The sequence below is a fragment of the Anastrepha ludens genome, chromosome 6 (assembly GCF_028408465.1).
Source record: "Anastrepha ludens isolate Willacy chromosome 6, idAnaLude1.1, whole genome shotgun sequence".
Classification (NCBI taxonomy): domain Eukaryota; kingdom Metazoa; phylum Arthropoda; class Insecta; order Diptera; family Tephritidae; genus Anastrepha; species Anastrepha ludens.
Genome location: NC_071502.1, coordinates 52,552,063 through 52,566,115, shown reverse-complemented (window position 1 = coordinate 52,566,115; position 14,053 = coordinate 52,552,063). Strand labels below are relative to the sequence as shown.

Sequence of the window (14,053 nt, the reverse complement as noted above, 5' to 3'; positions counted from 1 at the left end):
GCACTCATGGCCGCATTTGCAATAAAACATCCGCCGGTTTGGATGGTTGCGGCATTTTATGTTGCGGTCGAGGCTACAACACCAAAAACATTGTGGTACGAGAACGGTGCAATTGTAAATTCCACTGGTGCTGCCAGGTCAAATGTGATGTTTGTGTGAAGGTGCTCGAGGAACACACCTGTAAATAAGTAAATAATTTTACAAAAAAACAAAAAATTTAAATAATATCATAAATAATAAAATGAAACTACTAAACACATGGCGGTGACAAGAAGAAGAAAACAAAACAAACAACAAAAAATAAAACAAACACAAATGAAAATCTATTGAAACAGTTGCTGTGCTAATCTCCCTCTCCAACAATCCTTTCGTTTAGCTGCGCATCACAAAGTTTCATGCTAATCCACATACTCACATATATATATGTAAAGTTAAGTATGTATGTAGATGTATGTGAAGTATGTAACAAACGAAATGTTGAACGAATAACTGTAATTAATAGTGCAGTACGAAAGAGGAATTATTATATAAGTACAAGAAAAAATTTATGTTAAAAAAACAAAAACAGAAACTACAGTTGAGGATAAAAGTTTAAATGCACACTAATAAACTACTTTTAAAATGAATAAGCAAATTATCGGGAGAGAGGTGCTTTTAGAGGCGAATATGCTGAATTGGCAATAAAATATTTTTCCAACATGAAATTGGCGTTACTTTGCAAGTCATCAATGTCTCAATAATGGCATAATCTGCCTTAATGTCTAATTTTCCAAGGTCACTCTTCGCAGTAAGTCAGTCTCTATTTTCATTGTATATATAGTACGAGTATATCTACATACTGGGTCCGACACTCGAAGTGTAACCAATTGAAAAGGCCATAAATTCAGTTTAGAAAATTACTTTTATTCAATTCAAAGTAAAAAATGTGAGAAAATAATACAAAATAAAGAATCAATTTACTTTTGCTCGATATGACCTCCTATTGCCTTGACTATTAATCGCAAGCTGCCCGATTGTGATTTGCAGGTATTTTGGTCCACTCGCGGACAATGGCTTTTTTCGGCTCCTCGAGATTGGTGAATCTTTCAGTTCAGACCGAAAGAGAATAATCCATCGGATTCGCGTCTGGTCAATTTAAAAGCCATTGTGTGCACGTTATGAAGATCGGAACGTTGTTTTTTAATCATTCTTGGTTCACTTGAGCTTTGTGAATGGTTCCGAGTCCTGTTGAAACGTCCATGGTCTGTAACCGAAATGTTTATCGCCCCACGGCTTCAAGGCAACCTCAAAGCAACCTTTCCCGATCATATTATATTTCGCATTTACTTTAACGCCAGGCTCGATGAAAAGGGTTGGAGAGCGCCTATCTATGTTTACAGCGGCCCAAACCATTACCTATGAGGGGTGCTGCCTCCTGGTGGCCAATCGATGACTCAAATTCTCGGATGAACGTTCGGTTAAATAAACCCTATCGTTTTGGGAGTTTACGAATTGCTGAATTTTAAAAACTTTTTGTCAGAAAACACAATTTCGGAAATTGACAACTCTCGGCCAAGCGAAGCAACTCCTCAGCTCTCTCAAGTCTGACTTGTTCCTGCTTTGGTGTGAGATCATGCGCCTTTTGGATCTTGTAAGGCTTGACTTTGAGATCATTTTTCAGTACGCGGCGGATACTACGGTCAGATATTTTCAGTTCTTTCCTTATTTGATTGACACTTTGTCGGGGATTTCGCTCAAGTCGCTTTTTAAGTTCTTAACCATTTCAGGTGACGGTGCAGCCTTTTGATGACCACCTGCATGACGTTTCACGATGCTACCAGTATCATTGTCACGAGTAATGGTACGACAAACAAAAACTTGATTTTCTTTAAGGTGCTTGAGCTCACGAACAATCTCTCGTTGTGATTTTCCAGCCAAATATAATGCAATCACACTATTACGTTTCAGTTCCATTACTTATTTTCTCTTTTCGCGTTTACTCTCGGCAAAATGCTTCCGTGCGCTTGTAAACAATAATCTGGACTGTCATTTAGCCAACTAACAGATAGCATCAGCTGCGCGAGCGGTCTGAAGTTGGTTACACTTCGAGTGCCGGACCCGTCGATTATAGTTTATCGACGTAAGCATGCGGCTGTACATATTCCCAGAGAAATGAATATAAAGATGTGAAATCGTCCGAACGAGAGAGTTATTCTTAGTATACTTCGACTTCTTCTTGTTAGATTCAATAATAGCTTGTGGATTATCATTGCGAGTTGAATATTATTTTTCAAAATAAATTTGAACAACTTTCTATTCACTCAAACAAACGAGGTATTCAGGTATTCAGTTTAAATTAAAATTTAAATTATGAACTGTCACATAAACAGGAAAAACCAAATTGTTCTGCCTCACAGATAATTTCAAAAAATACGCAAGTCAAAAGCTTAAAAATACAATACAACACAAAAAAAGGTTTGTTGACAAAAATCTCATTGAATTGATGAACTTAAATTCAAATTAGTACTCGATTCGTCCGTTCGAGCTTCTAAGTTCGAAATCCATATCTTGGTATAGTATTTGTTAGTTCAATAAAGCGCTGAAAGCCACAACATCGTGAAAGTTTGCTATAAAGTTCTAGCTTAATGACTATCTGCAGACGACGTAGAGTGCAGCGAGTAGTGACAAAAATGCGAAAATCAGATGTTAAAAGTTGGAAAAATAGATATCTATGCATACATATATAATTGGCACTCACACCCTTTTAGGGTTTTTTGAAGTTAGAGAGTTTTCCATGGAACTCATATTTAGCCTCCCATATCTCATATCTTTGCAAAGTGATTTTTTCTGTATCCCACAAATTTAGTGTTATTTAGCTGAGAGACTTAACGTTTCATGGTATTGCCCTTGTTTGCTGGTAGATTGAAAAAAAAAAAATGGTATAAGAATTTTTTGCACAAGTATACAAGCCACTTTAAGTTTTATGCTGTCGCATGTTGAGGAGAAGCTGAGAGCAGCTATTAACAACGGATGCACTAATCTGGACATCTGGAGAGTATTACGTTTACTTTGGCCATCATGAGATGAACGAAGAGCACTGACCTTGCTTTAGCTCTCTAAATTGAACTTACAGAGAATACCAGAGACGTGCTGGACAGGCCCGATTTCTATGGAATATGTCGAGACGAGAAATGTGTAGAATTCATTCGTTTTAATAGAAGAATGGGTTTCATATTTCTGAAATACTAATTCTTCAGGAACCTGAGGCACACTTCCTTTGCAAGAGCTTTCGGAAAAAGGAAAAATATATAAAAATATCTTAAGCACATCTAGGGAAAGTTGCAAGGAAATCTTCTTCTGGACATCACAATGGATCTCATTGGCCACAAATGAACTAAAGAGCGAAGGACCTAATCTACATCTCTTTAGAAAAATTTCGTATATTTTAAAATCAAATTTCGAAGTGTGTATTTAGACTTTTGTAACTCGCTGTACATCTGAACGATAAATTATTGTATTTACATAGTCATACATATATGTATGTACGTATATACATATATGCTGAAAAAAACTGAAAAAAATGAAATTAGCTTTTAACTCTGAGTAAATGTAATTATAAATGTAATGAGATGAGCTGAAATTTGATACCCTCCGTGTAATTGTATGTATGTATATTTGTAGACGCGCAGGTAGCTTCCGAAAAGCGCTGTATTGTATGTAGAAACGAAATTCCATAATTGTAAGATGCATTTATTTTATCTGAAAAAAAGAAAACTCAAGAATATGAGTCTATTTAATTTCATTTACTATCTGCTAGCGCAAAAAAAACACGAATCATCTGTAGTTCCGTACTGAATTCTATAATTTAAGTGTGCGTGCATGTGCGTGCGTGTGTGTGTAAGATATTGCTAAGTGAAGTGTGTGCTCTCAATTTCCAATGCCAGTACTGACACTTTTCTTACTTACCGTATCTTTGTTGTAAGCTTAATTAGTATATACATACATACATATAAACAAATAACTTACACCTATAGTTTAGTGTAGAATATTTTTAAATATAGGAGTTTTACTTATAAACAGTGCTGATTTAAATAAATACTTAATAGCGAAGAATAAATGAAATTTCGTTTCTTACTAAAAATCAGTATGGAAAACTAACGGAATTTGTGTAACAGATTGAAAAAAACTACTTTTTGACAAATAAAGGTACGTACATTTTTGGCCACCAAAGTTAGGACTTGTTTTCTAGAGCCTTAATTATAGGAGTAAAATATAATACTGCAACGTTTCTGTATTTTATTATTATTAAATTTTCAACCAACTGACTAACGAAAATTCTTTATGAAGGACTAATTTTAAAGTTATTTATTTGCATACATACATACATATGGTACATGTTTCACTGTTGTTGCTGTAACGGCATAAAGTCTTTTCCATACATTTTTGGAGAATGTTGCTAAAGTGGCAGCCTCTGGCTGGATTTGAAATCGGGTCGGTCCAAATACTTTGCTCTCAGTAAATTTGAGAGTAACAGCTGTTCGAGTGACACAATTGCAAGGCTTTGTTTAAAAGCATTTCTATCTTTCTATTCTTGCCTCTATTATCTTATTTGTTTATAAAGAGTATTTCAAAACACGCGTCCAGATGTTGCAGAATAAAACATGTAAAAATTTAAATTCTTTCAGGTTTCATTATTTTTATTCAAAATACGACTCTTATGAATTATATGTGAAAAATGCTATCATTTAAATGTGCTCGTCTACAGTTAAAATCCACCAAACAGTCGATTCATGAATGCCTTAATTGTTGAGAACGTCGAGAACAAGGCATCGATGTTGAAGGTTGCTCACCAATACTTTGCTCTACCGCAGCAATATTCTCAACAGTATACCAGTCCTTTTTCTATTCTCGACAGAACGAGTTTCTTGAAATTTTTTCTCCAACCATTTAATTGTCCACTCATTCGGATAGTTATTTATCCCAAACAAATCACGAATTTAGCTATGTGTTGTTTTTAAATATAGTCCATTTGCATGATAAGTGGCGGCAATAAATTTGAACGTATTGTTGTATCTTGTAAATTGCACATCACTCTATTTGACATATCGCACCCTAAATACAAAAGGGTCACAACTCAAAATTTTCCACACTCGAGCTTGACTTGTTTACAGTAGCACAGAAAATAAACTATGTGACATATCACGCTGAAATTTGCCATGTAAGCTTATAACAGTCCTACCAAAAAACCAAAAAAATTTATTTTTGCCATATGTCATGCGCAGACCGTTTTATTGATAACGTCTCGTTCATATTTGAGCAGAAGTACATTTTGAGTTGTGACCCTTTTGTATTTAGGGTGCGATATGTCAAAGATGACATAAAAAAGGTACCGCCTAGGAATTATTCTTTAGTGAGACCTATGCGCCACTTTTGAAAGACCATTTATATATCTAACCTAAACGTCACTTAAAGTTAAGCACATTTTCCAGCTCCACTTTCATCTCGATTTGTAATTGTGACACTACATACAAGTATAATATGTTAGTGAGCCGAATAAAGGTTGGTTAAGTTTCAAGGGCCGGTGTTGATTTTGAATCAAATACAATTTTTTTTTAAGAAATTATTGTCATTTCTCTTTATTATGATAATATTGGTGTGGCTCAATTATGTATGGAACAAAATTATCGGCCAAATGGCCGCCGCGTCTTCGGCGGCACACCTCTATCCGATGATCCAAATTTTTGATGAAGCTGAGGCATAATTGAGGTTCTATGTCGTTAATGTGCCGAATTATCTCACCCTTTAGCTCTTGAATTGTTGCTGGCTTATCGACGTACACCTTTTCTTTCAAATAACCCCAAAGAAAGAAGTCTAACGGTGTCGTTGACGTTTAGGTGTGGTTCACATTCAACATCGGCCCTTGAAATGTAACCACCCTTTATAATGACGCCTCTAGGCGCCTGGTACACCGAGAATTTTCTATATTCAATGGATTCTGTAACACCATACTCTCTAAAATGAGTTCAATCAGGTCTGGATATGTTAACAAGTTTTTTGCACCCAAAATGGACAATATCAGCACATTTCACAACTTACTAGGTACATATCTGCTGAAAGATTGACAAAGTAGAAGAAAAATTGATCCAATCCAGGGAAGTTAATTGATTAGTATATCATTTTTTAGGTTTATTATATCTATAGAAGTTTTGACAAAAAAAAAACATATAAAAATAGCTGCGTCATTTAAATATGCTGCCAGCAAGACTTATTTGAAAACAGTTATCCTTAAAACTTGTTTAGCTACATGCAGCTGGAAATGCAGATTCATGCTCTAACAGTGCTTCTGAATGAAGTGTAAAAGTTATTATAAAGCTGTTGTCTGCGCATAGGCGCGCAGGAAAGCCTAATAAATAATACATACAATATTTAAAACTGAGGTTTGAGTTAAGCAGTACTTTGTTTTCATGTGAAAAAGCTGTCAGAACCCGTATACAATTATTGGTTGTGAAATATGAGTAAAATTTTACGTCTGTGAAAAGCTGGCGACATTTCTTCACCACTGTTTAAATTACACTTGCTATGTAAATTTTTTTAAAAGTGACAGTTCATCGAATTTAAAAATTTTTAATTTGTGTTCAAAGTAAAACTATGGAAAAATTGAAAAAATCTAAAACGTAAGCTTGCTTAAAATATGGTTAACATTTTTTTATATTATCACAATTATTTGCTTCATAGAGGAATGCTTTCCAGGTTCTTCTAATAACGAAATATTTTTATTTTATTTTAAATTTTCCTGTTTTGATTCTTTTCAATTTGATTGCTTATTTTTTGTCTAGGGTTGCTGTGAAATGTTCATTTGAAATAAATTGATATTGCCAGCGCTATTTCACGTCTGTGATAGAGCCATCAACTAGCAGTGTTGCTCAGCATTTTTATCTCAACAAGTTTGTATCTCAACATTTTCATGTGTTTCTTACACTCAGGTACCTTGCTTCCATCATCATATTGCTAGCAACATTGCTACGCAACAATGGCACTGAGACTAAAATTCAGACACACTGTTGCTCAACAGGTACATATTTTATGTAAACATTTTCACAGTAATGTTGCAGTACAATGTTTTTAACTGAAACTAGGACTTAGCAACAATGTCGCTTCAATTTTGCACCAGGCAAATATTGTTAGCACTTTCGAATGTGCTTGCGGTCGATATATAGAAACTTATGTACGTATGTTAGCAAAAACATTTTTCAATATAAGCTACATTTCCGCATCCCACCAGAAGTAAGATTGAGATAAGCGTTTATTGTAAAATTCCTGCTTTCTGGTGCGAGTTGATTTTACTGAATTTAGTTGCAAGGTACAGCCTTAATATTTTCATTTGTACGGACAAGAGAAACTACTCCTCTTAGTTCTTAGAAATGTTTTGCACATTGCAGAGTTAGTAGTTCCTTTATTTTGTGGTTCGTTTCTTTTCAAATTTTGCAACATGCCAGACATACAGCACTCATTTGGGAAATCTGCTATGGTTGTGAAGGTTTTCAATTCATCCTCTCAGACGCAAATGAGTTAATTTCGAACCACAGCGAGTGTTCATGCATTCATTGCAGTGAGTTGTCTAAAATAGTTGTCATTGGCGCGTGCATCGTCGTATTAATAGAGGACCCTACACTTTTAACCTCGCCTTAATACTTCGGCACTTAACTATCTCACCAATGCCAACATCTATTTCATGACCATTTCAAGACTCTTGAATCAGCTCTGCAATAGTTTAATGGTGACAAATCACAACTTCTATTTAGGCGGCTAATCGATTATCCCATTTTCGATTTTTTTCTGTTAATAATATTTTCAAAACTTCTACCAAGCGAACGAGATCGATTATGTAAATTTCGAACTATAAACTAAGTCTCTTAACACAGCACGGATGTTATTTCAGCTGTCAAAGTCGAAAATAACTACAGTTCAAATTTCGAATACTAGAACTTTCCTGCAAACGCACTTGATTGATTGGTATAGCATATTATGCTATGTTAAGATTAAGAAAAATATATTTATTGCTGTAAATTGAAATTTAAATCATAGTATATTGATTCATATAATATATTAAAAACCGATGCCGAAAGCATTAGTCGACAGACGCTTAAAATATGAAATTTTTAGGTTTTTTCGGCAGCAAATGAAACAAACACAAAAGTAAGTTAAATAGAGAAGTAATATTATATTAATTTATTTATTATTGTAGGAAAGCAAAACAATAAAATTCGCACAGATTATATGTATGTAAAATGTTTGAGATTATATTGCCAACTATGCAAAAAGATGAAAAATCATTGTCTGTAATATTATGCAAGAAATTGAAAACGATAAAATATATGTATGCTTAAACTTAGATTTGTAAGTTTTAGTAGTTGTAAGAAAAGCGGTAGTAATATATTTAATTAACATAGATGGCGCAAAAATAATTAACTAAAAATGATCACAAAAACCAGCTGAAACAAATTAAAGGATTAAAAAACATTAAACTTTGTGTTTTTATTGTATCATCACAATTATTTGTTTTAATAGAGGAATATTTTTCATTATTTGGAAATACCCGAAACTCAAATAAGAGAAAGAACGTAGCTTTCGTAACTTTCATCAAGAATACCACCATTTCTGCACTCGCTATGTAAGCAATTTCTTCTAATAATTCGATTTCTTTGCTCATTTTAAATTTTCCTCTTTTGTATTGCTGACAATGGCTGCTCTCAAATAACCATAAACCACGTGAAATATAATGATATTTCAATTTCACGGCTGTAAATGCAGGGAGCCTACAAGTAGCAGTGTTACTCCGCACTTGCACCTCAACATGATTGTAAAGGGTTTTCCAATAACAGGTGTTACAGGTGAATGGATTGCGCTATCGAGAGATGATTAACGATTTTTATGGCCGGAGTTGGATGGTATTGATCTGGACAACGGTTAAATTTCAACAAGACGGCGCTATGTGCCACACAAGCAACGAAACCATTGATCTTTTATGGGAAAAGTTTCCGGGCCGTGTTATCTCTCGAAGAGTTGATCACAATTGGCCACCGAGACCTTGTGAATTAACACCTTGTGGCTTTTTTCTTTGAGGCCACGTGTAAGAGAAGGTCCACGCCAACAGCCCAGGTCCAATTCAAGACCTCAAATACGGAATTCGTGAGGCTATCGAGGGCATAGGGCAGCCACTTTGCAATTCGGTTATGGAAGATTTCATGAAAATGATATTGTCCTGTAAGCGTGGTCCTGGGGGTCATTTGCCTGATGTTACAATATTTTCCACTATTAACGGCATACTTTCCTCTTTATAATGAAATAAACATCCGATCATTTATATTAAAAAATAGCAACTTTCTTTGAATATCAAAATAACACCTCTTAATAAATAACCCATATCTCAATATTTCCATATAATCCTTATACTCAGGTACCATATTTATACTCAGGCATATTTAAATTGAAAGGTAAGACACTGCAGCGGTGGCAAGTAAATTGCATATTTTTTAAGTTTCTTTCAATGGGATAATGAACTAAATAAATCGAGTAGAAAAATTGTTAAAGGCAAGATCCTTTATAGTACATATTGTAAACTGTATAAATTATTATTAGTTTTTTTTGTTCAGAGCACGATACAGGAAAATGGCGATTGCACTGTTTTTTCCACGAAGTCTTTTTTCGACGCGAACGCGACTGGCCAAACTTTAACTGCATCTTTTATTTTACTATAAACAATAAAAATTGATGATTTTTTTTCAAAAATTGTGTCTTTAATCAAAATTAAAAATTCGCGAAAAAATGTACTGTTAAATTGGTAATAAAGGAAGCTATGTCGTATATCTAAAAAATCCACTCATGCATAATCGTAAAATTTTAAGTCAATCGGTCAAGATTTGTTCGAGTTATGAGTCCGACCGCTTGGAAGTTTCGTAGAAAACTGCGATAAAGAAGGGACCATTTGTGGAACAACATCAAGACGTACATTAGAAATTGAAGGAGGAATTCAGCCAAATGTCTAGTAAAAGATGTAAGCACCATTTATATGTATGTAGAAGTACATATAGTAATAATTGTTATTTGATGTTTCGAGATTGAAAAAGTTCACCACAGATCAAAAATATAATTTATAATCAAGAATAACTTTTCTTTCTTTATTCGCAATTTTCCTCCAACTTTATTTGATTTTACCTTGCGTTATTCTCAAGAAGAGCTGCTCTAGAATCAAAATTATTAATAGGACTATGAATAAGTTCGTGCGGTTTTTTCCGAAATTTGAAACTTTATTGACGTAAAATGGTTACAAATTTAATATTCAAAATATTGTCCATCGCTTACTACTACTTTTTCCCATCTTTCTGGCAATTCACGGATTCCCTTTGTGAAAAATTCGGTCGGTTTTGCCGCAATCCACGAATCGATCCATTTTTTGACTTCATCGTAATTACGGAAGTGCTGGTCAGCCAGGCCATGTTGCATCGATCGGAAGAGATAGTAATCGGATGGCGCAAGGTCTGGACTATACAGCGGGTGGGGTAGGACATCCCATTTGAGCGTTTCTAAGTATGTTTTGACCACTTGTGCAACATGTGGCCGAGCATTGTCATGTTGCAAAATAACTTTGTCGTGTCTATCGGCGTATTGCGGCCGTTTTTCTCGCAGTGCTCGGCTCAAACGCATCAATTGTCGTCGGTAGACATCCCCCGTAATCGTTTCATTCGGTTTCAGTAGCTCATAATACACAACACCCAGCTGGTCCCACCAGATACACAGCATAACCTTCAGGCCATGAATATTCTGCGCCGACGTCGATGTTGAAGCATGGCCAGGGTATCCATACGTTGCCCGACGTTTTGGATTGTCGTAATGGACCCACTTTTCATCGCCAGTCACAATTCGATGCAAAAAACCCTTTCTTTTGTGCCGTTGAAGCAGTTGTTCGCATGCCATAAAACGGCGTTCAACGTCTCTTGGCTTCAATTCATACGGCACCCAATGGCCTACCTTTCGGATCATTCCCATGGCTTTTAAACGTTTGGAAATGGTTGATTGATCAACTCCCAAAGTTTTTGCAACCTCTTCTTGCGTTTGAGCCGGATCTTGATCGAGCAATTCCTCCAATTCGGTATCCATGAACTTTGGCGGCGCACCCTCGCGTTCTTCGTCTTCCAAGCCAAAATCACCACTTTTAAAGCGTGCAAACCACTTCTGGCACGTTCGCTCAGATAGAGCATGCTCACCATAAACTTCCACCAAGATACGATGACTTTCGGCTGCTTTTTTCTTCATATTAAAATAATGAAGAAGAATTCCCCGCAAAAACACATTATTTGGCACGAAATTCGACATTTTCAAGTGTGGTAAAAATATTGTTGTTTACGCTTCAAATAAAAAACTTATACTGACGTTTGTGCCTTACGACAGTAGCTCTCCAATGAATGTTTGGAAATGTGGATCGATGGAATAATAATCAAGTTACGCCATCTGTTGTAAAACCGCACGAACTTATAAATAGACCTATTATTATTATTATTAACACTGCGATGTGAAAGATATGTATATTGTGCGCCTTTATGGATTCCGAGTGTTTTTCTGAGTCTAACTTTCTCAATAATATTTAGTATTTGCCGTATTGATTAATTCTAATTTCCTCGTATGGTAAAATATATTTACTCAAGTGCTTGTCCCACGGTGCCAGCACATGTTTGGCGGCTTCACCTTCCTCGCTACAGAGCCTGTACGTTTCATTGGAATATATTCCTATGTTAGTAAGATATTAATTCAATCTATCATATAATATAATATACATATACAATAAACCCCGTAAATTGCCCCATATTATCTTCTTTTCGTCTCCAGTACTTTCTAAATGACACAGGAAAAGTGACCTTTTTCTACGCCACAAAACGGGCCATTTCGTTTCCAATAATGTGCCCTGACATATAACCTTCCAGTAAAAGTGCTATAACTCGCTCAGCTTTACCCTGATTGGCTTGAAATTTGGACGCGTAAAAGAAGAAGCGTTCGCCTTTCTAAATATGCAAAACTCATGAAAATTAGTTGTCAAATAACAAAGCTGTCAAATTTCCTCGGAAACAGTGCTGTAAGTCCCTCAATTTTGCTCTGATTAGCCTATCGTAAAACTTTGATATATTAATATACCTTCCAGTAAGAATGCTATGTTATAACTCGGTCAGTTTTGATTTGATTGGCTTGAAATTTGAACGCGTAATTGCAAAAGCGTCAGGTTATTCAAGTGGTGTACAAACAGTTTTCAAGTGTTCGCTGTATGGAGAAAATGCATTCTGGCGCCAGAAAAAGATATTGAAATCAACGCGATTTTTAAGTCCTTCAGACTTACACTTTATTATATCGAAATTCAGTAGGCCAGAAAACTCTATACCTAAGATTTTTCTAAAAAGGTTTGACATTTTTTGAATTTTTTTTTAATTTGCACAAAGTTTTAGACTAAGGCTTATACGAGTATTATTTTTGCAGCAGAATGCACCATGTTTTCATAAGGAAATATTAACAAAATAACTCAGTTAGCAGAATTTTTGAATAAGTTCATGTGCTGTATTTTTTCAACGCATTCTCTCTTATTACTCTGTCTTTCTCTCCCTCTTTTTCTCCCTCTCTCTCTTTCTCTTTCTTTCCTCACTTTGCGTCCTCTGGCATTACTGTCGTCACCTGCGATTCCGCTGCCTCTTTCTCTGCTTTTGCTGCAGCGCGCTTTGCTTTCACTTTCCCGCGAGTCTTCTGCACTTTCTCGGCACAATCCTGCGGTCGTGTCTTCAGGGACATACTGTCGTTTGCGGCCATTTTTCGAGCGCTGCGCGATATGCAACGTTCACTGCAATTTATCGGCACATAACGGCCGATATAGCAGCCACATTTGCTGCAATAGTGATTGATATCGGTGCGACGCTGCCAATTTTTACTAGAAATAGATTTGGAACATAGTCTTTAAAAAATGTTTGCTATTCTAAGTTGTAAATTTAATGTAATTCAATGATTGACAAATTATTTTTGCAAGTACAGCTTTTTGGATAAATAAATTTGCCTCATTTAAAACCTACCACATCTTTGTTGCGTTGAGAAACCGTTGCAAACATGTAACCGCCTCCAGACGCACGGTGCTTAGTGCTTCAGCTTCGCAGGCAGGACAATTGACGATAACCGGTTGCGGCTCGAGAAAGCCAATATTCTTTAGCTCGACTGATTTAAGTATGGGTTCACCTTTGATTATAACCTCCACACATTCCTTTTCATCGACGGTCATTCTGAACTGATTTTTATAACAACTTTGCTTCTAAAAAATAATTTTTGTTTTGTATTTTTACGCGATTTGTTTGCCGGTATATAGTTTGCGCTTTTCTTTTACGTAAATCGTATATGAGCTGACGCCAGTTTTTCCGTTAATAAATATTAGTTTGTTTCTCACAAACGCTAGCCATATACTAATTTGAAATTTTTTGGGTGTCTACTCGCGAAAGTCGTGACAATCGAGCGCAGTGGAGTGCGTAGGCACAATTTGCCATCAAATGCTGCTCCAAGCATATTTTCTCAATCGCTCTGCTGCGCTCTTAAATATACTTTTTAGTCAGTATGCATTTGAATTCAAATACTTTGTTTAATCACTTGTCTTCAACCTGCTATTAGAGAGCGCACTGATCTGTATTTACGCTCATGATCTTCGTTACTTGTATGCTCGCAAACAGTATTTTTTCTCTGTGAAATTTTTACAAAAATAGCTTTTATTCAACTTTTTCCAAGCAATGCGTCCTTAACTAGCTCTCTTGCATACTCGAGAGATCAGTAATTTTCTCTGGTGATTTTTAATAAATAATCGCATTCATAGCATAGCTAATTTGCAATAAATTAGAAGTTGAAATCATTTGTTCTTAAAAAATCCATTCCTATTTGAAGGTAAAATGTATATTTTTTATTTTTTTATATTTTTTTCCTATTTTTCAAATTAGCCCTCTTCTAAAAACGCAAAATTCACATTTTTCATGCCAATCATATTTCAGATTACCCAAATTTGAAT

At 35.4% G+C, this 14,053-nt stretch overlaps 2 protein-coding genes across 2 annotated transcripts in view; one reads left to right on the top strand and one right to left on the bottom strand.

The window, feature by feature from the left end:
• LOC128867071 (protein Wnt-5) overlaps positions 1-8,477 on the top strand; it is a 194,908-nt gene extending 186,431 nt beyond the window's left edge. The window contains exon 9 of the mRNA XM_054108165.1: positions 1-8,477. Coding sequence (XP_053964140.1) covers positions 1-188 — 188 coding nt within the window. The 3' untranslated portion in view covers positions 189-8,477.
• Positions 8,478-12,333: 3,856 nt separating this feature from the next.
• On the bottom strand, positions 12,334-13,447 carry LOC128867354 (uncharacterized). The gene is made up of 2 exons (XM_054108502.1): positions 13,083-13,447; positions 12,334-12,943 (listed from the first exon to the last, which is right to left on the bottom strand). Exons 1-2 carry the CDS (start codon positions 13,283-13,285, stop codon positions 12,661-12,663), a joined length of 486 nt encoding a protein of 161 aa, XP_053964477.1. The 5' UTR covers positions 13,286-13,447; the 3' UTR covers positions 12,334-12,660.
• Positions 13,448-14,053: the final 606 nt, after the last annotated feature.